Raw genomic sequence first — 16,521 nt, 5'->3', positions numbered from 1 at the left:
GTGTCCTCACAACAAGGCGGCCGGCTCCCCAGAGAAAGTAATCCAAGAGAGGGAGAGAACTATGCCTTTGATTCACCCACCATTACATCCACTATGTGGTCACTAGGCCCAGCCCATGCTCAACAGGAGAGGGTTATACGTGGGAGTGATACCAAGTGGTGGGGTCATTGGGGGCCGTCTGGGAGGATTCTTACCACACACTCCTTCCGCTTTTTGGCAGAAAACTTATGAAGACAATCAATGCCACTGCTCCATTTGCTGAATGTAGTGCCTGCCCAAGCATACTCCAAAGTGACCAAAGACATTGGAACCTTTTCACCAAAGCTGCTGTCCCTTTAGCCCTCCCTGGTGGAGCCACGAGCTGTCCTCCGACCAACTGCACAAGGCCTTCCATGTTTGCATTGTCCCAGGCACTTCCTGTGGCCATTTTAGATAAAACAGACTGTTTCTGTAGAATGACAGTACCAATTGCCATCAAGTCAGCTTCAACTCATGGTGTCCCCATGCCTGTCACAGTAGAGCTATGCCCAGTAGTGTTTTCGATGGCTGAGTTTTTGAAAGCAGACCTCTAGGCCTTCCTTCTGAGATACCTCTGAGTGGACCTGAACCTCCAAACGTTCAGTTAGCAGCCAAGCACATTCACCGTTCGTACTACCCAGGGACTTCTTTGTAGAATGAACCACCTGTCACCTGTCATTTGACTTTGAGCCCAACTCCAGCCATCACGTTCCTCTTGCTCACACACGGGTTCTTATCTCTCCCCAGTGTGAGGCGTGACAGCTTTCTCTCTGCAGACACGTGTTGTTGCAACCTGGGAAGACCTGGATCCCGGCCCAGTAATTAAACCTGGCCAAAATAAACCATATAAACCATGATATTATCCAACACTGCAGAGTCAAGGTCGTAATTTGGAGGTTTTACAGTTGTCTGACTGGCAATGTCAGGATTCAGGAGGCCAACAGCTGCGATTACCCATGTCGGGCGGAAGAGGAAGCTGGGAGTTTGACACTTCCTCTCATGCCCAGCTGCAGTTGGGGACCCCGGGAGCTGAGAGCCACGTCGCTCCCTCCTTTCTCCCCCTCCTCACATGCAATGGAATTGCAGTTCCTTGCTCATGAGAGAAACAAGTCTTTTCTCCCAAGCATTCTCAGTCTGTGTGAAGGATAACATGCTCAATAGCATTGTTGGTGACGAGGTAACAGGGAATTTTGAGTTTTTTTTTTTTTTGTAGCGTCTCTTCATGTAAGCCAGGGGCCGACATCAAAGGCAGCTTGTCAGGGGCTTTGCTGCTGGAGTGGGGTGGGGAAGGGAAGGTATGTGGTGGCGACATGGTGCGAGCACACAGTCTGGGGAGGGTGCAACCCAGGGATGAACCGCGGATTATGGAAAATGGATGGACTGCCAGGCCTTCAAAGCACCCTCGCCCAGGCCTGTGTGAGAGTCAGGGTGGGGCTCACAGCCCAGGCAAGGAAGGGGAGGTAGGCGCTCTGCCTGGTGATAAAATAAACAAATAATAAATACATAAAATTTTTAAGAAAATAATAAAGCAGTCCCTGAGTGGTACAAATGGGTAACCCACTCGGCTGCTAACCAAAAGGGTGGTGGTTCAAGTCCACCCAGAGGCTCCTTGGATCTACTTCTGACAAAGCAGCCATTGCAAACCCTGTGGAACACAGTTCTTGGTCTGACACACGTAGGGCCGCCATGAGTCGGAGTTGGAGATGGCTGTTGGTACGGGGTAAAAATAAAGCCAGCGAACATCCGATATGTGTCCTTCAAGGAAAAATTCTCAGCACCCTCCTTTCGCCCCATGTGGTGGGTGTTTAGTGGGTTCCAGAAGTCATCTACCTAGATCCAGGACCTTCCTTAGAAAAGTAGGTATGGGTTTGCTCCAGGACATGCCGGCAAGGCCCCGGATTCCCTCCTTGGAGCCTGGCTGAGGATATTGGGGCCTGAAAACATTTCCAAGCAAGAATCCATCAGGGGTCACAACTAATTCTCATCACTGGGCTCGGGGAACATTGGTTCTGGGCACTGGGGCTTCCCAGGGAGGTGCCAGGGGAAGTGGTGGCTAAGTGTCCCCTTAAATCCCCAAATAAGACGTTTTCTGATAGAAGCCAGAACTTGCAATCATGGTGGTATTCAATAAATATTTGCTAAATGTATGATTGCACACATGAATCGATTTTTCAAGTTTGCAGGCAACAAAAAAAAGAAAGCATCTGCCAAAAGTAATGATTTGTGTTTTAGAACAGATAACCACAAAAACTATGCATTCTTCCTGTCGCTATGTAGATAACAGAACGGATGTCTATGGAGGCAAGTGTTCATTCGCGGTCAGGGCTGCTCTGTCCAGCAGTTCAGGCTGTGCACTGTCCAACTCCAGGGGACTTTTACATAGACTACAGTGTGAATGGCGCCATCTTAGAGTTGAGCCCTGGAATCAAACTCTTAAAGATGGGTACTTGCTGTTCTATCCTATATGGCAGAGGGGGCATGCATACAGGTCATTCATTCATGCATTCATTCATTCATCAGCTTTATTAGGCTCGACACTAGTCTAATCCTCAAGTCGGTTATTGTCTAATAGAAGAGACAGGTAAGTCACCTGGGTATTATAAATCAGTCTATATCATGGGGATATAACGGGGTGCCATGGGAGCTCAAGAGAGGTTTCTAATGAATCCTGGGGCTTCCTGAGAGACATAAGGGAGGGGTGGTGGGTTAGGGAAGATTACCTGGAAGAAGCTAAGTGAGATCTGAAGTATGAATAGAAACCAGGACTTCCAACCAGTTCTCTCAGGTTCGAACTTCTGCTGAGAATTTGCATTTCTAAGTCCCCTGCTCAGAATTTGCATTTCCACCCCGGATATACTGAATCAGAATCTACATTTTAACAGGATCCCCAGGTGACTCTTACGTATAACTTCCTGGGAACTTGTTAGAAATGCAAACTCTCAGCAGGGGTTCGAACAGGGGCAGACTGGTTTGAAGCCCTGATAGAAGCTATCCAAGCAACAGCAGTGGGATCAGGAGAAGCCAGTGCAGAGGCCCTGGGGTGGGAATGCTTTCAGCACATCAAGATATAGTAACAGTGTTGCTGCTGTTGTTGGGTCTGGCTGGGTCGATCCCGACTCAGCGACCTATAGGACAGGCTAGAACTGGCCCATAGGGTTTCCAAGGAGCAGCTGGTGGATTTGAATTGCCGACCTTTTAGTTAGCAGCCAGAGCTCTTAACCACTGTACCACCGGGGCTCCACAGTCACAGTACCGGTCCTTAGTCTCAGTGCTCACAGATATTAACTTATTTTTTCCATCCTAATGCTTCTACGAGTTGGGTAGTGTTATTGTCCCCAATTGAAGATGAGTAAACTGAGGAGCAGGAACTTTAAGTGACTTGCCTAAGGCCACGGCTAGTAGATAGTGGAGGAAGGGTCAAGCGAGGGAGTCTGGACCCAGCCCCCACAGTCTATTCCCCTGCAAGACACTTTTTAAAGAAAGTTTTTTTTTTTCACATTTTGAAAGAAATCTCAGAAGTTATAAGTACAGTAAAAATAACTCCCCCCCTCCGCCCCCGCCCTTGGATAGTAAGTTGCTGACTCACTGGTTCCCCGGCTCAGCACTGAGGACACGGCCACTCCCCTGAGCACAGCTGCACCTACAGAGCTTGCGTGGTGGGACCTGCCCGCGCTTGCGTGTGTTCTCTGCTGGCCTACTCACAGCTTTCCTCCTTTGAGTCTGATGTAACTGAGTCCCGGGGAGAATAAGGGATTCATTCACCCGAAACTGCATGACTTCTGGCATCTCTGAACCTCTCTGCTCTCTTGCCTGTTGGTGGACCTGGGCCTCCTGAGGTCAGGGCAGGTTTTGAAGCTTGGAAATTTAAATAGTAAGATAAAAACCGGAGTCCCTAGATGAACCGAAAGATTGGAGGTTCAAGTTCACCCAGAGGTGTCTCAGAAGAAAGGCCTCGTGACCTACTTCCAAAAAAATCAGCCATTGAAAACCATACGGAGCACAGTTCTACCTTGACACACATGGGGTGGCTATGAGTTGGAACGGACTCAACAACTTTTTAAGATAAAAGCAAAATAAAGACAAATAAAAGATTTAACATTTCAACAAAGCCAGAAGCTCTGGTTTTTAACAGAGGTAATAATTACAAAGCTAAAACAGTAGGAAAACCTTTAAAAGGTGATTAAAATACAAGGAAAATAGGAAATAAAAGGGCAAAGCATGAAAGCTTAAAATAGAAAAGGAAAAAAGATAAAATTGGCTAGAATAACCAAAACAAGGCAAAATAAACTTAAATGAACAATTTGGCAGGGGACAAGATGTCAACAGTTTAGAACACTAAAGACATAATTGTTGAGTAGGTAAAGGTAAGAGCCATGTTTCCCAGTCAGCCCACTAAAGCCTTTTATCTTTATTATTATCTTAAAGGTCATAGGCGTCAAAAGGTACAAGAGGCCCTCTGTCCATAAGATCTGAATTCCTCGCGGTGCCCTGGGCCTCTGAGGTCTGACCAGCGGGTCTGACTTGGGCCAGGAGAGGCAGAGCTGAAGGCTACAGCCGTTTCAGGTACCACACCTGAAATGGCCACCTGCCCCCGGCCCGTGCCAACAAGGTGTTGTGGGAAGGCAGGGGAATATGCCCTTTCAATTCCCAAAGGAGAAGAAAAGCTTCTAACTGCTGAAAATATGGTATCACTGTCAAAAGTCTATGAAATTAGCTGCAGAAGGTGTGAAGCAGAAGTCAGTTATATTTGTTCTGAGACAGTGTAAAAATAGAAAAATTTCAGAAATAGAAATTCAAACCTTTCTTCAGTCTCCATGTCCAAGTGGCCCGAGAGCCTTCGACTGTCCTTCGGTGACGGCTCACAGGACTGGGTGGGCAGTGCCAGGCCTCAGCTAGGGTCCAAGTGGAGGGACCCCAAAGAGGACATTACTTTCTGATGCTTCGTTTGCATTTTTATTGCTGAGGGTGCTTGGTCTCCTGTCTTACTGGGGGAGGTGGAACATGGGTTCTCTCCACAAGGCAGCAGGAGGCAACCCCTCAGAGACCCTCCTTCCTGCCCTGGCTACAGGGAGACTTCATCCAGGGTCTGAGTCTCCTAGGGAAGCCATAACCAAACACCACAAACTGGGTGCTTTGAAGAACAGGAATTTATTTCTCAGTCTTGGAGGCTGAAAGTCCAATCAAGGCCTCAGCAGTATCGGTTCCTTCTGAGGGCTTTGAGAGGCTTCAGAAGGGGTTAGAACTAGAACCCACCCTAATTGATATGACTTAACAGATAATATCTTCAAAGATATTAAAAAGTTAAAAAGCAAAGGTGTCACTTTAAAGACTGAGGTGCACCTGACCCAAGCATGGTGTTTTCAACAGCCTCACGTTCATGTGAAAGGTGGACAATGAATAAGGAAGACAGAAGAAGAATTGATGCCTTTGAATTATGGTGTTGGAGAAGAATACTGGATATACCACGGACTGCCAAAGGAATGAACAAATCTGTCTTGGAGGAAGCACAACCAGAATGCTCCTTAGAAGCAAAGATGATGAGACCATATCTCACATACTTTGGACATGTTATCAGGAGGGATCAATCTTTGAAGAAGGATGTCATGCTTGGTAGAGAAAAGGGTCAGGAAAAAAGAGGAAGACCCTCAATGAGATGGATTGACCCAGTGACTGCAACAATGGGCTCAAGCATAACAGCAATCACGAGGATGGCGCAGGACCGGGCAGTGTTCTGTTCTGTTGTCCACCGGGTCGCTATGAGACGGAGCCGACTGGACAGCACCTAACAACAACACCTTCAAAGAGGAGGCCCTGAGTGATGCAAACAGTGAATGCACTTGAGTGCTAACTGAAAAGCTGGAGGCTGGAGTCCACCCAGAGGCTCCTTGGAAGAAAGGCCTGTCGATTTACACAAAAGGAAGTCACCATTAGTTATGGAGAGTCAAGGTGGAAGGTCATGGAGGCTGTGGATACCATTTTGGGTCATGAGAAGTTGTCCGAGGAGAAAGTCAGGACAACAGAGCAGTCCGCAGACAGAAACAAAGAGAAGTGGGCCCACAACTGTGAGAAAGGAGAGGGGGGCTTTCCGTTCCTGTGAAGCTGGGCTTCGTCTCTCATACCTGGATCCTTTAGGATTCCAGCAGCTGTACAATACCTCTCTCCCCACCTGCCTTTTACTTGGACAAATTTGAATAGGCTTCTGATCTTTGCAACCAAAGCAGCCTTGACCAGGGAATAAGACAAGGAAACCCACTCTTATCACTTCTACTCGACATCGTAATGGAAGTCCTAGCCAATGCAATAAGACCAGAAAAGAAAACAGAAGGCGTGAAGATTAGAAAGGAAGAAATAAAACTGCTTTTGTTCCCAGATAGTGTGCCTAGAAATTCTGAAGGGATCTATAAACAATCTATGATAATTAATAAGTGAAGTTACCAAGGTCACAGGACACCAGGTCAACATGCAGAAATGAATGGTTTCTATATACTGTACTACGAGCCAGGAACAATCGGAACTTGAAATTATAAAGCTCCACCATACAAAATAGCAGCGCCCTTATGAAATACTTGGGAATACACTTAATGAACATCTGTGTGAGATCGCTCTGCTAAAAACTACAAAACCTTGCTGAACATATTTAAAGATTTCCCAAATAAATGGAGAGCTTTTTTTTTTTATAACATACTCATAGATTGAGTATGTTTATTTTAAGATGTCAGTGACCCCCGAGCTTACCTATAGTGACACTGCAAACTCAGTTGAAATCCTAGCAGACCCTTCCTTGTAGAAATTGACAAGCAGATTCTAAAATGCGTGTGGAAATGCAAAGCGCTTAAAATAGCCAAGACAATCTGAAAAAAGAACAAGGTGGGAGGGCTTACACTACCAGATTTTGAGACTCACCATAAAGCTACGTTTCAGATGATATGGTATCGACACAGGAGAGATTAAACAGACCAATGAAACAGAAGAGAAAGTCCAGAAATAGACCCACATAGCTGTAGTCAGTGGCTTTCAGCAAAAACACCCGTGTAATTCAGTGGGGGAACAGAGGCCCTTTAAAAAAATTTTATTTTTTATTTTGGTGAAAGTATACCCAGCCAAAGATACACCATTTCAACAATTTCTGCATGTATAATTCAGCGACATTGGTTACATTCTCCACATTGTACTACCATTCTCACTATCTTTTTCCACATTATTCCACCACCCTTCTCTTAAACTCACTGCCCTCTAAGCTTCCCACTCAACCTTGTGAGTTGCCGCTGTCCGTTCCATCTCATGTCACATAGATAATTCTTTAAAAGAGCACGATGCCGAAAGCAGGTGTACCTTATTATTAAGATCAGGGGATAGTTGGTTTAAGGTTTAACTTTTAAGATCAGCTGAGGGCAATAGTTTCAGGGCTTCAGCAGCCTCAGTGGCTCCAGGAAGTCTGGGTTCCACGGAGGATTGGCAGCCCTGGAACAGAAGCCTTTTAGTGTAACGGTATTTGAACAACTGGCCATCCACAGAAGTTGTAGGCCTAAACGCAAAAGCTGAGACTATAAAGCTCTTGGAAGGAAATAGGGAGTGTTTTCCTGGCCTTGAAGTAGGCAAACATTTCTTAGATAGGATGAAAAAGCACAAAAAATAAAAGAAAAAAATTGATAAATTTTGGAGCCCTGGTGGTACAGTGGTTAAGAGCTATGGCTACTAACCAAAAGATTGGCAGTTCGAATCCACCAGCCACTCCTTGAAAATCCTGTGTGGCAGTTCTACTCTACAGGTGCTCGTGAAATACTACTAAGCAACTAAGGAGCCCTGGTGGTGCAGTGGTTAAGGGCTTGGCTGCTAACTGAAAGGTCAGCAGTTCCAACCGTGGGAGAAAAAATCTGGTGCTCGGATCCCGTAAAGATTACAGCCTAGGAAACCCTCTCGGGCAGTTCTGCTCTGAACACATGGGGTCACCATGAGTCGGAATCAACTCGATGGCACTTTACAACAACAACAACAACGTTAAGTAGGTTCAAGACAGGACATACAGTAAGATCCCATTTTATGAAAAGAAAACATGCATAAAACATATAGAAAAAGTAGATTTGAAACCCGCTGATGACGACAATATATTATTTCATCTCCAGGTGTGGCGTCACAGGGATTTCTTCTTTTTCTCACTTACATGTAAAGTCTAAAATTTCCATTTTTTTCTAGCAGAAAAGTAAGAAGCGGTTATTTGCTTATATTTAAAGTTTAAACAGACTTTATTTTTTTAGAACACATGTTACGTTTTTAAAAAGAAATCGTGGAGTTTTTTTGCTTGTTTTTTAATACGAACAACTAAAAGTTAAGTTTGTTTTTTTTTTTTTATAAAACTCAAAACAGCCTTGTGGGCCCGTCAGGACTTGCAGCACAGGCCCCTGTTAGTCTCTTCAGGAGCTGGCCCTCCCTCCTGATTTGCTGTCTCTTACCTCGTTTTCTGGGCTGCCGGGTCTGTCTGCGTTGGTATCCTCCAGGGCGGCGTTCTGCTCTGGGGGACTTTCAAGGCCAGGGGCTCGTTTGCAGATTTTCCATTTTCTAGTGAACCTGTGACATTGAAGAAATGCAGTGAGTTAGAAAATTTGTATCTCCCCCTTTGCAGGCAAGTGTCTATAACTGGGACAGTAATAGATGTGGCCCTGGGAAGGAAAGGGGGGAACTGAGGAGGATGTCCCTTATCTCATGTCCCCGAAGGAGAATTTGCCACACCTTGTGCTCTATTTGGAAACCCTGGTGGCGTAGTGGAAACCCTGGTGGCATAGTGGTTAAGTGCTACGGCTGCTAACCAAAAAGGTTGGCAGTTCGAATCTGCCAGGTGCTGCTTGGAAGCTCTATGGGGCAGTTGTACTCTATCCTATAGGGTCACTATGAGTCGGAATCGACTTGACAGCACTGGGTTTGGTTTTGGGTGGCGTAGTGGTTAAGAGCTCGGCTGCTAACCAAAAAGGCCAGCAGCTCAAATCCACCAGGCGCTCCTTGGAAATCCTATGGGGCAGTTCAGCTCTGTCCTATAGGGTCGCTATGAGTTGGAAACGACTCAAGGGCAATGGGTTTGTTTTTGTTTTGTTTTGTTTTGTTTTGTGCTATATTTAGGAGCCCTGGTGGTGCACTAGTTAAGAGCCTGACTGCTAACCAAAAAGGTCGGCAGTTAAAATTCACCAGGCACTTCTTGGAAACCCCATGGGGCAGCTCTACTCTGTCGGATGAGTCTGAATTAACTTGATGGCAACGTTTTTTTTGTGCTATATTTGGAGTCTGTGGGTGGTGCCAATGGTTAACGAGCTTGGCTGCTAATTTAAAGGTTGGTGGGTCAAGTCCACCCAGAGGCACCTCAGAAGAAAAACCTGATGACCTACTTCGGAAAAAGCAGCCACTGAAAACCCTATGGCGCACAGTTCTACTCTGACGCACGTGAGGTCACCATGAGTCCGAGTCAACTAGACAGTAACTAGTTTTTTTTTTTTGTGGGGGGGGGTTGTGCTGTATTTGGTGACTTGGGGTGGTATTTTCTATGGAAATCATAATTGTGATAGGAGAAATTTCACATACTTGTACACGTTGGTGTACATACACATGCATACACACATGAAAACAAAACAAAACAAAAAACCAAACCCATTGCTATCAAGTCAATTCGGACTCATAGTGACCCTACAGGACGGAGTAGAACCGCCCCGTAAGACTTCCAAGGTGCGGCTGGTGGGTTTGAACTGTCAACCTTTTGGTTAGCAGCCAAACGCTTAACCACTGTGCCACCAGGGCTCCCATCCATGCACCACTGAGGGAAACAGAGCATGTTGGAAATAAGATGACAAATTTAGAAACAAACCTGGGTAATGTCCTAGAGGGCAGGAAAACCCTACCCATCGACGCTATCTTTTCTGCTGGACAAATTGTTTGCAACTTATCTGTCCTTTAACATCTAACTTTACGATGTCCAGGTCCTATTAATAGTGAATAAGTCAAGGTTCCCCTCCCCTAGAACCTCAGGTCCGGTAGGTGGGGATGGTGGTCAATCTCCAGTGTAACTTTGAGAGGGCACCCCATAATTTTTTGCCTTATTTCCAGATCCCTATTAGATGACATGGGAATGCCTTCCACCTTCTCCCAGACCCCAAACACAAATCCAGAGGCCAGGGCATGAGCTTTCTTTGTTCCTAGGTGCTGAGCCAGGAAACCTGCTGACCAGGCGGCCCGTGTTGTCTGCGTCTCCCGTCCTCTCTTGCACACAGCAAGGCAGAGCTGAGCCGAGCGTTTTCTCCTTGGACTTTGAATGAATACCCGTTGGGCAGTCTTGGGGCGTTCACTCCAGGGAGGCAAAACAAGGGAGTCACTTTTAAAACAGCATTGTAAGCGGTTGACAGGGGCAAGCGGAAGGGAGGAAGGATGAACAGGTGGACCACAGGGCATTTTTAGGGCTGTGAAGCTGTTCTGCGTGATACTGTAATGGTGGGCACGTGACATTATGTGTTGTCAAAGCCCATAGTCCTGGAAGGCACAAAGAATGATCTTTAATGTAAACTATGGACTTTAATTGATAATAAAAACAGGTTGCCGTCAAGTCGCCTCTGACTCCTGGCAAACCCATGTGAGTCAGAGTAGAGCTGTGTGCTCCATGGGATTTTCAATGGCTGATTTTTCAGATGTAGATGGCCAGGCCTTTCTTCCGAGGCACCTCAGTTGTCTTTTTTTTTTTTTTTTAATCTGTAAAATGAGTATGGGTGCATTTGTACCTCCAACATTTTGGTTAGCAGCTGAGTGTGTTAACTGTTTGCACCACCCAGGGAGTCCTTGTTAGTGATTGTAACATTGTAACAAATTACCACCCGAATGTAAGATGTGAACCATGGGAGGAGCCATGTGCAGGCGAGTATGGGAACTTCTACTTTCTGCACAATTTTCTGTAAACCTGAAACTGCTCTAGAAAATGAAGTCTGTTAAAAAATTAAAGTTGTAAGTCTGATGAAATATTTATGGTCTGGACATAAATGGCATTGTTGGGGTCGGCAGGAAATGAGGTGACCCCCCTTCTAGTCTACCCTGATATCAGCATTCTCGGCTCCGCTGGGAGGCCATAAGCTCTTTCCTATCAGCTGATTCCCTCCACAGCCTCATCCCTGACACAGCCCCACGCCCACCTTTTCATTGCCCAGAAAGCACAAACCCTCACTCCACCCCAGGCAGCTGCACCTGCTTTTCCCTCAGTTTACAACGCTCTAACCCTGAGCTAAGGAGACCTGGGGACACAGTAGTTAAGCCTTGGCTGAAAGGTCGGCGGTTCGAACCTACCAGCTGCTCCACAGGAGAAGCACGTGGTAGTCTGCTTTCAGAAAGATATTAGCATAGGAGACCCTATGGGGGCAGTTCTACGCTGTCCTGCGGGATTGCTGTGAGTCGGAACCAACTGGACGGCCGTGAGTTTGGTTTTTGGGGAATATTGTGCTGTTCGTTATGGAAGCCTCCTGCAGCTGTTGAGCACTTGAAACGTGGCTGGTGGGGCCGGGGAACGGAATTTTTCATTTTATTTAACTTCGGTTAATTTAAATTTAAAAAGTGACACTCAATCCAGTTATTGGAAAGCTTTTAAGTCTCTTTGGAGCGATTTGGGTACGTAAATCTACTTTTCTGATCGTATATTTTATGCAATCTAAAAAAAAAAAAAATTTTTTTTTTTTTTTTAAATATAGACCGAGGGTTGCCGATGGAAGCTTAGAGTTCAGACTGAGATGGGCTGTAAGTACAAAATAGTCAACAGATCTCAAAGACAGTACAAAAAAAAAGAGAATGTAGAATATCTCATTAATAATTTTATGTTATTAATTGTGTGATGAAATGATTATATTTTGGATGTATTGGGCTAAATAAAATCCATTATGAAAATCCATTTTACCCATCTCTTTTTACGTTTTTAACGTGTCCCCTGGGAAATTTTAGGTGACGTATGTGGCCTGCGTTGTGTTTCTTTCAGACAGTGCTGGCCTAATCTCTTCTCCATCTGCACAGGCGTTGGGACTAAATGGTTCTGAACTCCAGTCTAAGTTGCATCACTCCCCAGCTGTGTGAACTGGGGTAAGGGATGCAATATATGTGGGCCTCAGCTTTTAAAAAAAAAATCTGTAAAATGGGTATGGTATGGACACCCATATTGAATATATCATGGAGTACCAGAAGAACGAGCAAATCTGTCTTGGAGGAAGTACAGCCAGCGTGTTCCTTAGAAGTGAGGATGGCGAGACTTCGTCTCATGTACTTTGGATGTGTTATTAGAAGGGACCAGTCCCTGGAGAAGGACATCATGCTTGGTAGAGGGTCAGTAATAAAGAGAAAGGCCCTCAGTGAAATGGATTGACACAGTGGCTACAACAATGGGCTCAAACATAGTGACAACTGTGAGGATGATGCAGGACTGGGCGACATCTTGTTCTGTTGTACCTAGGGTTGCTATGAGTCCGAATAGACTCGACGGCACCTAACAACAACAACGACGACAAAGGACACCCATGAAATGTCACTGAGTACCTAGAAATGATCGGCCAAGTTAGCTCCTGTTCTCTCTCTGGCCATGTCTTTACCTTCCTTTAAGACTCAACTAAAACATCACCTTTGGGGGAGGTTTTCCCTAACCCCACCAGAAGGATCTAGCTCTTTGTCTTTGTTGCTGTTGTGAACCTCGACACGTGGCTTGCAGCAATAGTGTTGTTGATGTTAGGTGCTGTGGAGTCGATTCTGACTCACAGTGACCCCATGTGACAGAGTAGAACTGCTCCATAGAATTTTCTAGGCTGTAGTCTTTACAGGAGCATATCGCCAGGTCTTTCTTTCACGGTGCAATTGGGTGCATTTGAACCACCAACCTTTTGGTTAGCAGCTGAGCGCTCAACCATTGTGTCACTAGGGCTCTTTAAATGCAGTAGTAGTACATGACTGCAATATTGTGAATTCCTCAAGGTCAAGTACTACAACTTTTTGTGTGTGTAAGTGTGTGTGTTCAACTTTTAATTTATGAAAAATTTCAAATATACACAAAGGTTAAGTGAGTAATAGAATGTACCAATCACCCAGCTTCCATGACTACAGTATTTCATTGTGTTTCTCTTGCTTAGCACCGTAAAAAAAAATACTTGAAAAAAAAATTATTAGCATTTGTGATTGACAATGAACAACCACAAATTCTTTGCAGCCACTTGCATCAAGTAGTGGAGTCAATGTCCCCATCCCCGTTCATCTGTACTGGCCCTGTGAGCTGCTTTGACCAATAAAATGTGGTAGAAGTGACATTGTGCAAGTTCTGAGAGGAGCCCTCAAGAGGCCTGGCAGCTTCGGCTCGTGCTGCCTTAGAAGGCTGCTGCCATGTGAGTAAGCCTGAGCTATCCTGCTGGAGGAGGAGAGACCACATGGAGCTTTCTCCTGAAGCATCCACGTCATCGTTTTGGGGGAATTTGAATTCCTTAGAAAAAGGCTTCAAAAATTTCTACCTTTTTAGATCTGCCCTTGGTAATTTTCAGGAGCCCTGGTGGCGCAGTGGTTAAGAGCTCAGCTGCCAACCAAAAGGTCAGCAGTTTGAATCCACCAGCTGCTCTTTGGAAACCCTATGGGGCAGTTCTACTCAGTCCTGTAGGGTCACTATGAGTCGGAATCAACTCGATGGCAACGGGTTTTGGTTTTTCGTAATCTTCAACACCTATTATTCTCCTTTCATTTAATTAGGACCCTTTAGCCCTGACGGAGTCCCTGAGTGGTGTAAAAGGTTAACACGCTTGGCTGCTAACCCAAAGGTTGGTGGTTCGAGTCCACTTAGAGGTGCCTTGGAAGAAAGGCTTGGCAATCTACTTCCAAAAAGGCAGCCATTGAAAACCCTATGGTGCACAGTTTTACTCTGACACACATGAGCTGGAGTCCACTCAACTGTAGCTGGTGTGATATATTCAGCCCTGATGGCTCCAAAGGACCTAAAGGCACAGCCGTGACTGCTGTCCCTGGTACTGACCTGCCTGGTGGTGGCCAGTGTTCTTTTCGGAGTTATCTCGGGTCTTGGTTTTGCTTCTGTGTCTGATGGCGCGGTTGAAGATGGAGTTTCTCTGAATTGGGATTTGGCGGTGGGGTTCTGGGGTCTCCTGGTCAGCATGGTGTGTCTCCTCTTTCCAGGGTAGCTCAGGTCTCTCCTTGACTGGCTCATCATTTTCCCATGAATGGCGCACTGATTTCTTCCAGGGCTTTTCTGGATCTTCAGATGCCTTGGTCTCCATGGCAATCAGTCCAACTGTTTCTCAACAGAATGACTGGAGGTCGGTAACCTCCCCAAGCTTCGCTGGGCTTTGAGGGCCTTAGAAGAGAAGGAATAGAATTTTCGGTTAGAGCCATTGGACTAAGTACTCCCTTCACGATAACTCCCATTGTGACTTGATGAAATCTGGAAGAATCTACAGGTTCTGGCAATCACGTCTTTGTCAATGAAAATTACTGTTTAACCACTGCAATTTGAACACATTCATGTGTCATTTTTATAATTGAGGTTTGTTTATTATATTTGTAGGAGGCGTTTTGGGGGGAGAATGCTTAATGTGGCTCAGAGAAGTAGCTTTCAAGTAAACATTTTGTGAATAATTCAAGAGAAAAAGAGCAGCAAAAATAGTGAGGGGTACTCCAGGAAACCAGTACAAGGGAAGTGTAGATGTACGAACACTTGGAGGAAGAGCCGTGGGAAGAGTGGAAAGGGGCTGCCAGCAAACGAAAGGTCCCACAACAGAAATTTAGAAATGGGAAAACTTGAACTTGGCAAGGACAAACTTCTTGCCGTCAACTGATGGCCAAGCCTGGCTGCTGGATTAGTGGTCTCTCCAATGGGATGTTGTATGGCAGCAGTAGAGGTAACGACGCCCCCATTATGGGTTGACTTGTGTCCCCCTATTGTTGTGTGCTGTTGAGCCAATTTCGAGTCATAGCGACCCTCTATGACAGAGTAGAACTGCCCGCATAGGGTTTCCTGGGCTATAATCTTTACAGGAGCAGATTGCTAGGCTTTTCTCCCATGGGTTCACTGGTAGGTTTGAACCACCGACCTTTTGGTTAGCAGCCAAGTGCTTAACAATTGTGCTCCCCGGGCTCCTTTGTGTACCCCCACACCCCTCAAAAAGGATATCTTGAAATCCTAACCTCCAGTAGCTGTGAATGTGACCTTGTTTGGAAATACGGTCTTCAAGATGTTACCAGTTAGGGTAACATGAGGTCATACTGGAGTAAAAACAAGAAACCCACTGCCGTCAACAATTCCTACTCACAGCGACCCTACAGAACAGAGTAGAAGTACCCCAGGAGAGTTTCCAAGTGGATTCAAACTGCCGACCTTTTGGTTAGCAGCCATAGCTCTTAACCACTACACCATCAGGGTTTCCTACTGGAGTAAGGTGGGTCCTAATCCCATCTGAAGGGTGTCTTATAAAAGAGGAGAACAGATACAGATAGACAAAGAAAGAACAACTGGCAGTCAATGGCCAATAGGGACAGACATGGAGACAAGGCAAGGAATGCCAAGGACTGCTGGGAGCCATCAAAGCTAGGAGAAAGCTGCATGGATAGGCTCTCCCTTAGGGCTTCCAGAAGGAATCAACATGGCCGATGCCCTGATCTGGACTTCTGCTCTCCAGAACCGTGAGATGAAAAACTTCTGTCCTTTAAAGCCGCTCACTATGTGTAGCCCGCAACACAGGAAACTAAGACAGCCCCTGGCCCCATAGCTACCCCAGTGGGTGGGGGAATGGAACGGTTACCTCTCTCTAGGGTGACGAGATAACATATCATTTGAACCAGAAAACTTTCCATAGGGAAAGGAGGTACAATAGGAATAAGCTAGGATTGCTCAGGGAAACCCCAATTCCCTCCCAACATGGATCTCTTTCATGGTGGGGGCTCTCAGGGGGGTGAGGGACTGCACAGATCCTTGGTGGGTGTCATCAGCTGGGAGGATGGCATGCTAGACAGAGCAGACAAACTAGGAGCTCCTGGTGGTTCCCACCTATCTGAGGGTTCAAGATGGGAGGTCTTTGGATTCTGGGGAGGCCGCAGGGGTACATAAACTGTACACAAAAGCAGTGTGTATATGTGCATACATACTTTTCCGGGTGACAGCCTTGAAGCTTCTGACATGTTCTTAAAGGGGTCAGAGACTCAGGAAAGCTTACAAACCACCTCATTTGTCTGCGTCCTTTTATAAAATAGGGAGAATGGGCGGCTAAGCTGGAGGACAGCCCCTTCCCACTGCACCCCTCTTCTTACAGCCAGACATGCTGCCCAATACCCCAAGCCCCTATTTTTGGAGTTCCCTATGGGTGAGGTCCCCAACCCCTTCTTCTGTCCCCACCCCAGTCCAGCCCCACACCATCGACCTCAGGGCAGTTGGTCAATTAGAACAGTCAAGAGGATAACAGGCAGAGAATGTCCTTGCTCATCCAAAGGAAGAATTAAGGCTTTCTGGGTAGGGGGGCATTT

At 46.0% G+C, this 16,521-nt stretch overlaps 1 protein-coding gene across 1 annotated transcript in view; it reads right to left on the bottom strand.

Moving 5' to 3' along the window:
- The window catches only part of NGEF (neuronal guanine nucleotide exchange factor), an 80,005-nt gene extending 65,599 nt beyond the window's left edge, over positions 1–14,406 (bottom strand). The window contains exons 1-3 of the mRNA XM_064286541.1: positions 14,020–14,406; positions 11,349–11,356; positions 8,469–8,574 (exon numbers count right to left, since the gene is read on the bottom strand). Of these exons, the coding sequence (XP_064142611.1) occupies positions 8,469–8,574; positions 11,349–11,356; positions 14,020–14,282 (377 nt within the window). The 5' untranslated portion in view covers positions 14,283–14,406. The remainder of the gene's footprint in view (positions 1–8,468; positions 8,575–11,348; positions 11,357–14,019) is intronic.
- Between the last annotated feature and the right edge of the window lie 2,115 nt (positions 14,407–16,521).

The sequence above is a fragment of the Loxodonta africana genome, chromosome 6 (genome assembly GCF_030014295.1).
Source record: "Loxodonta africana isolate mLoxAfr1 chromosome 6, mLoxAfr1.hap2, whole genome shotgun sequence".
Taxonomy (NCBI): domain Eukaryota; kingdom Metazoa; phylum Chordata; class Mammalia; order Proboscidea; family Elephantidae; genus Loxodonta; species Loxodonta africana.
The sequence above is the reverse complement of the archived record's forward strand: the minus strand, read 5'-3'. Positions and strand labels throughout refer to the sequence as shown.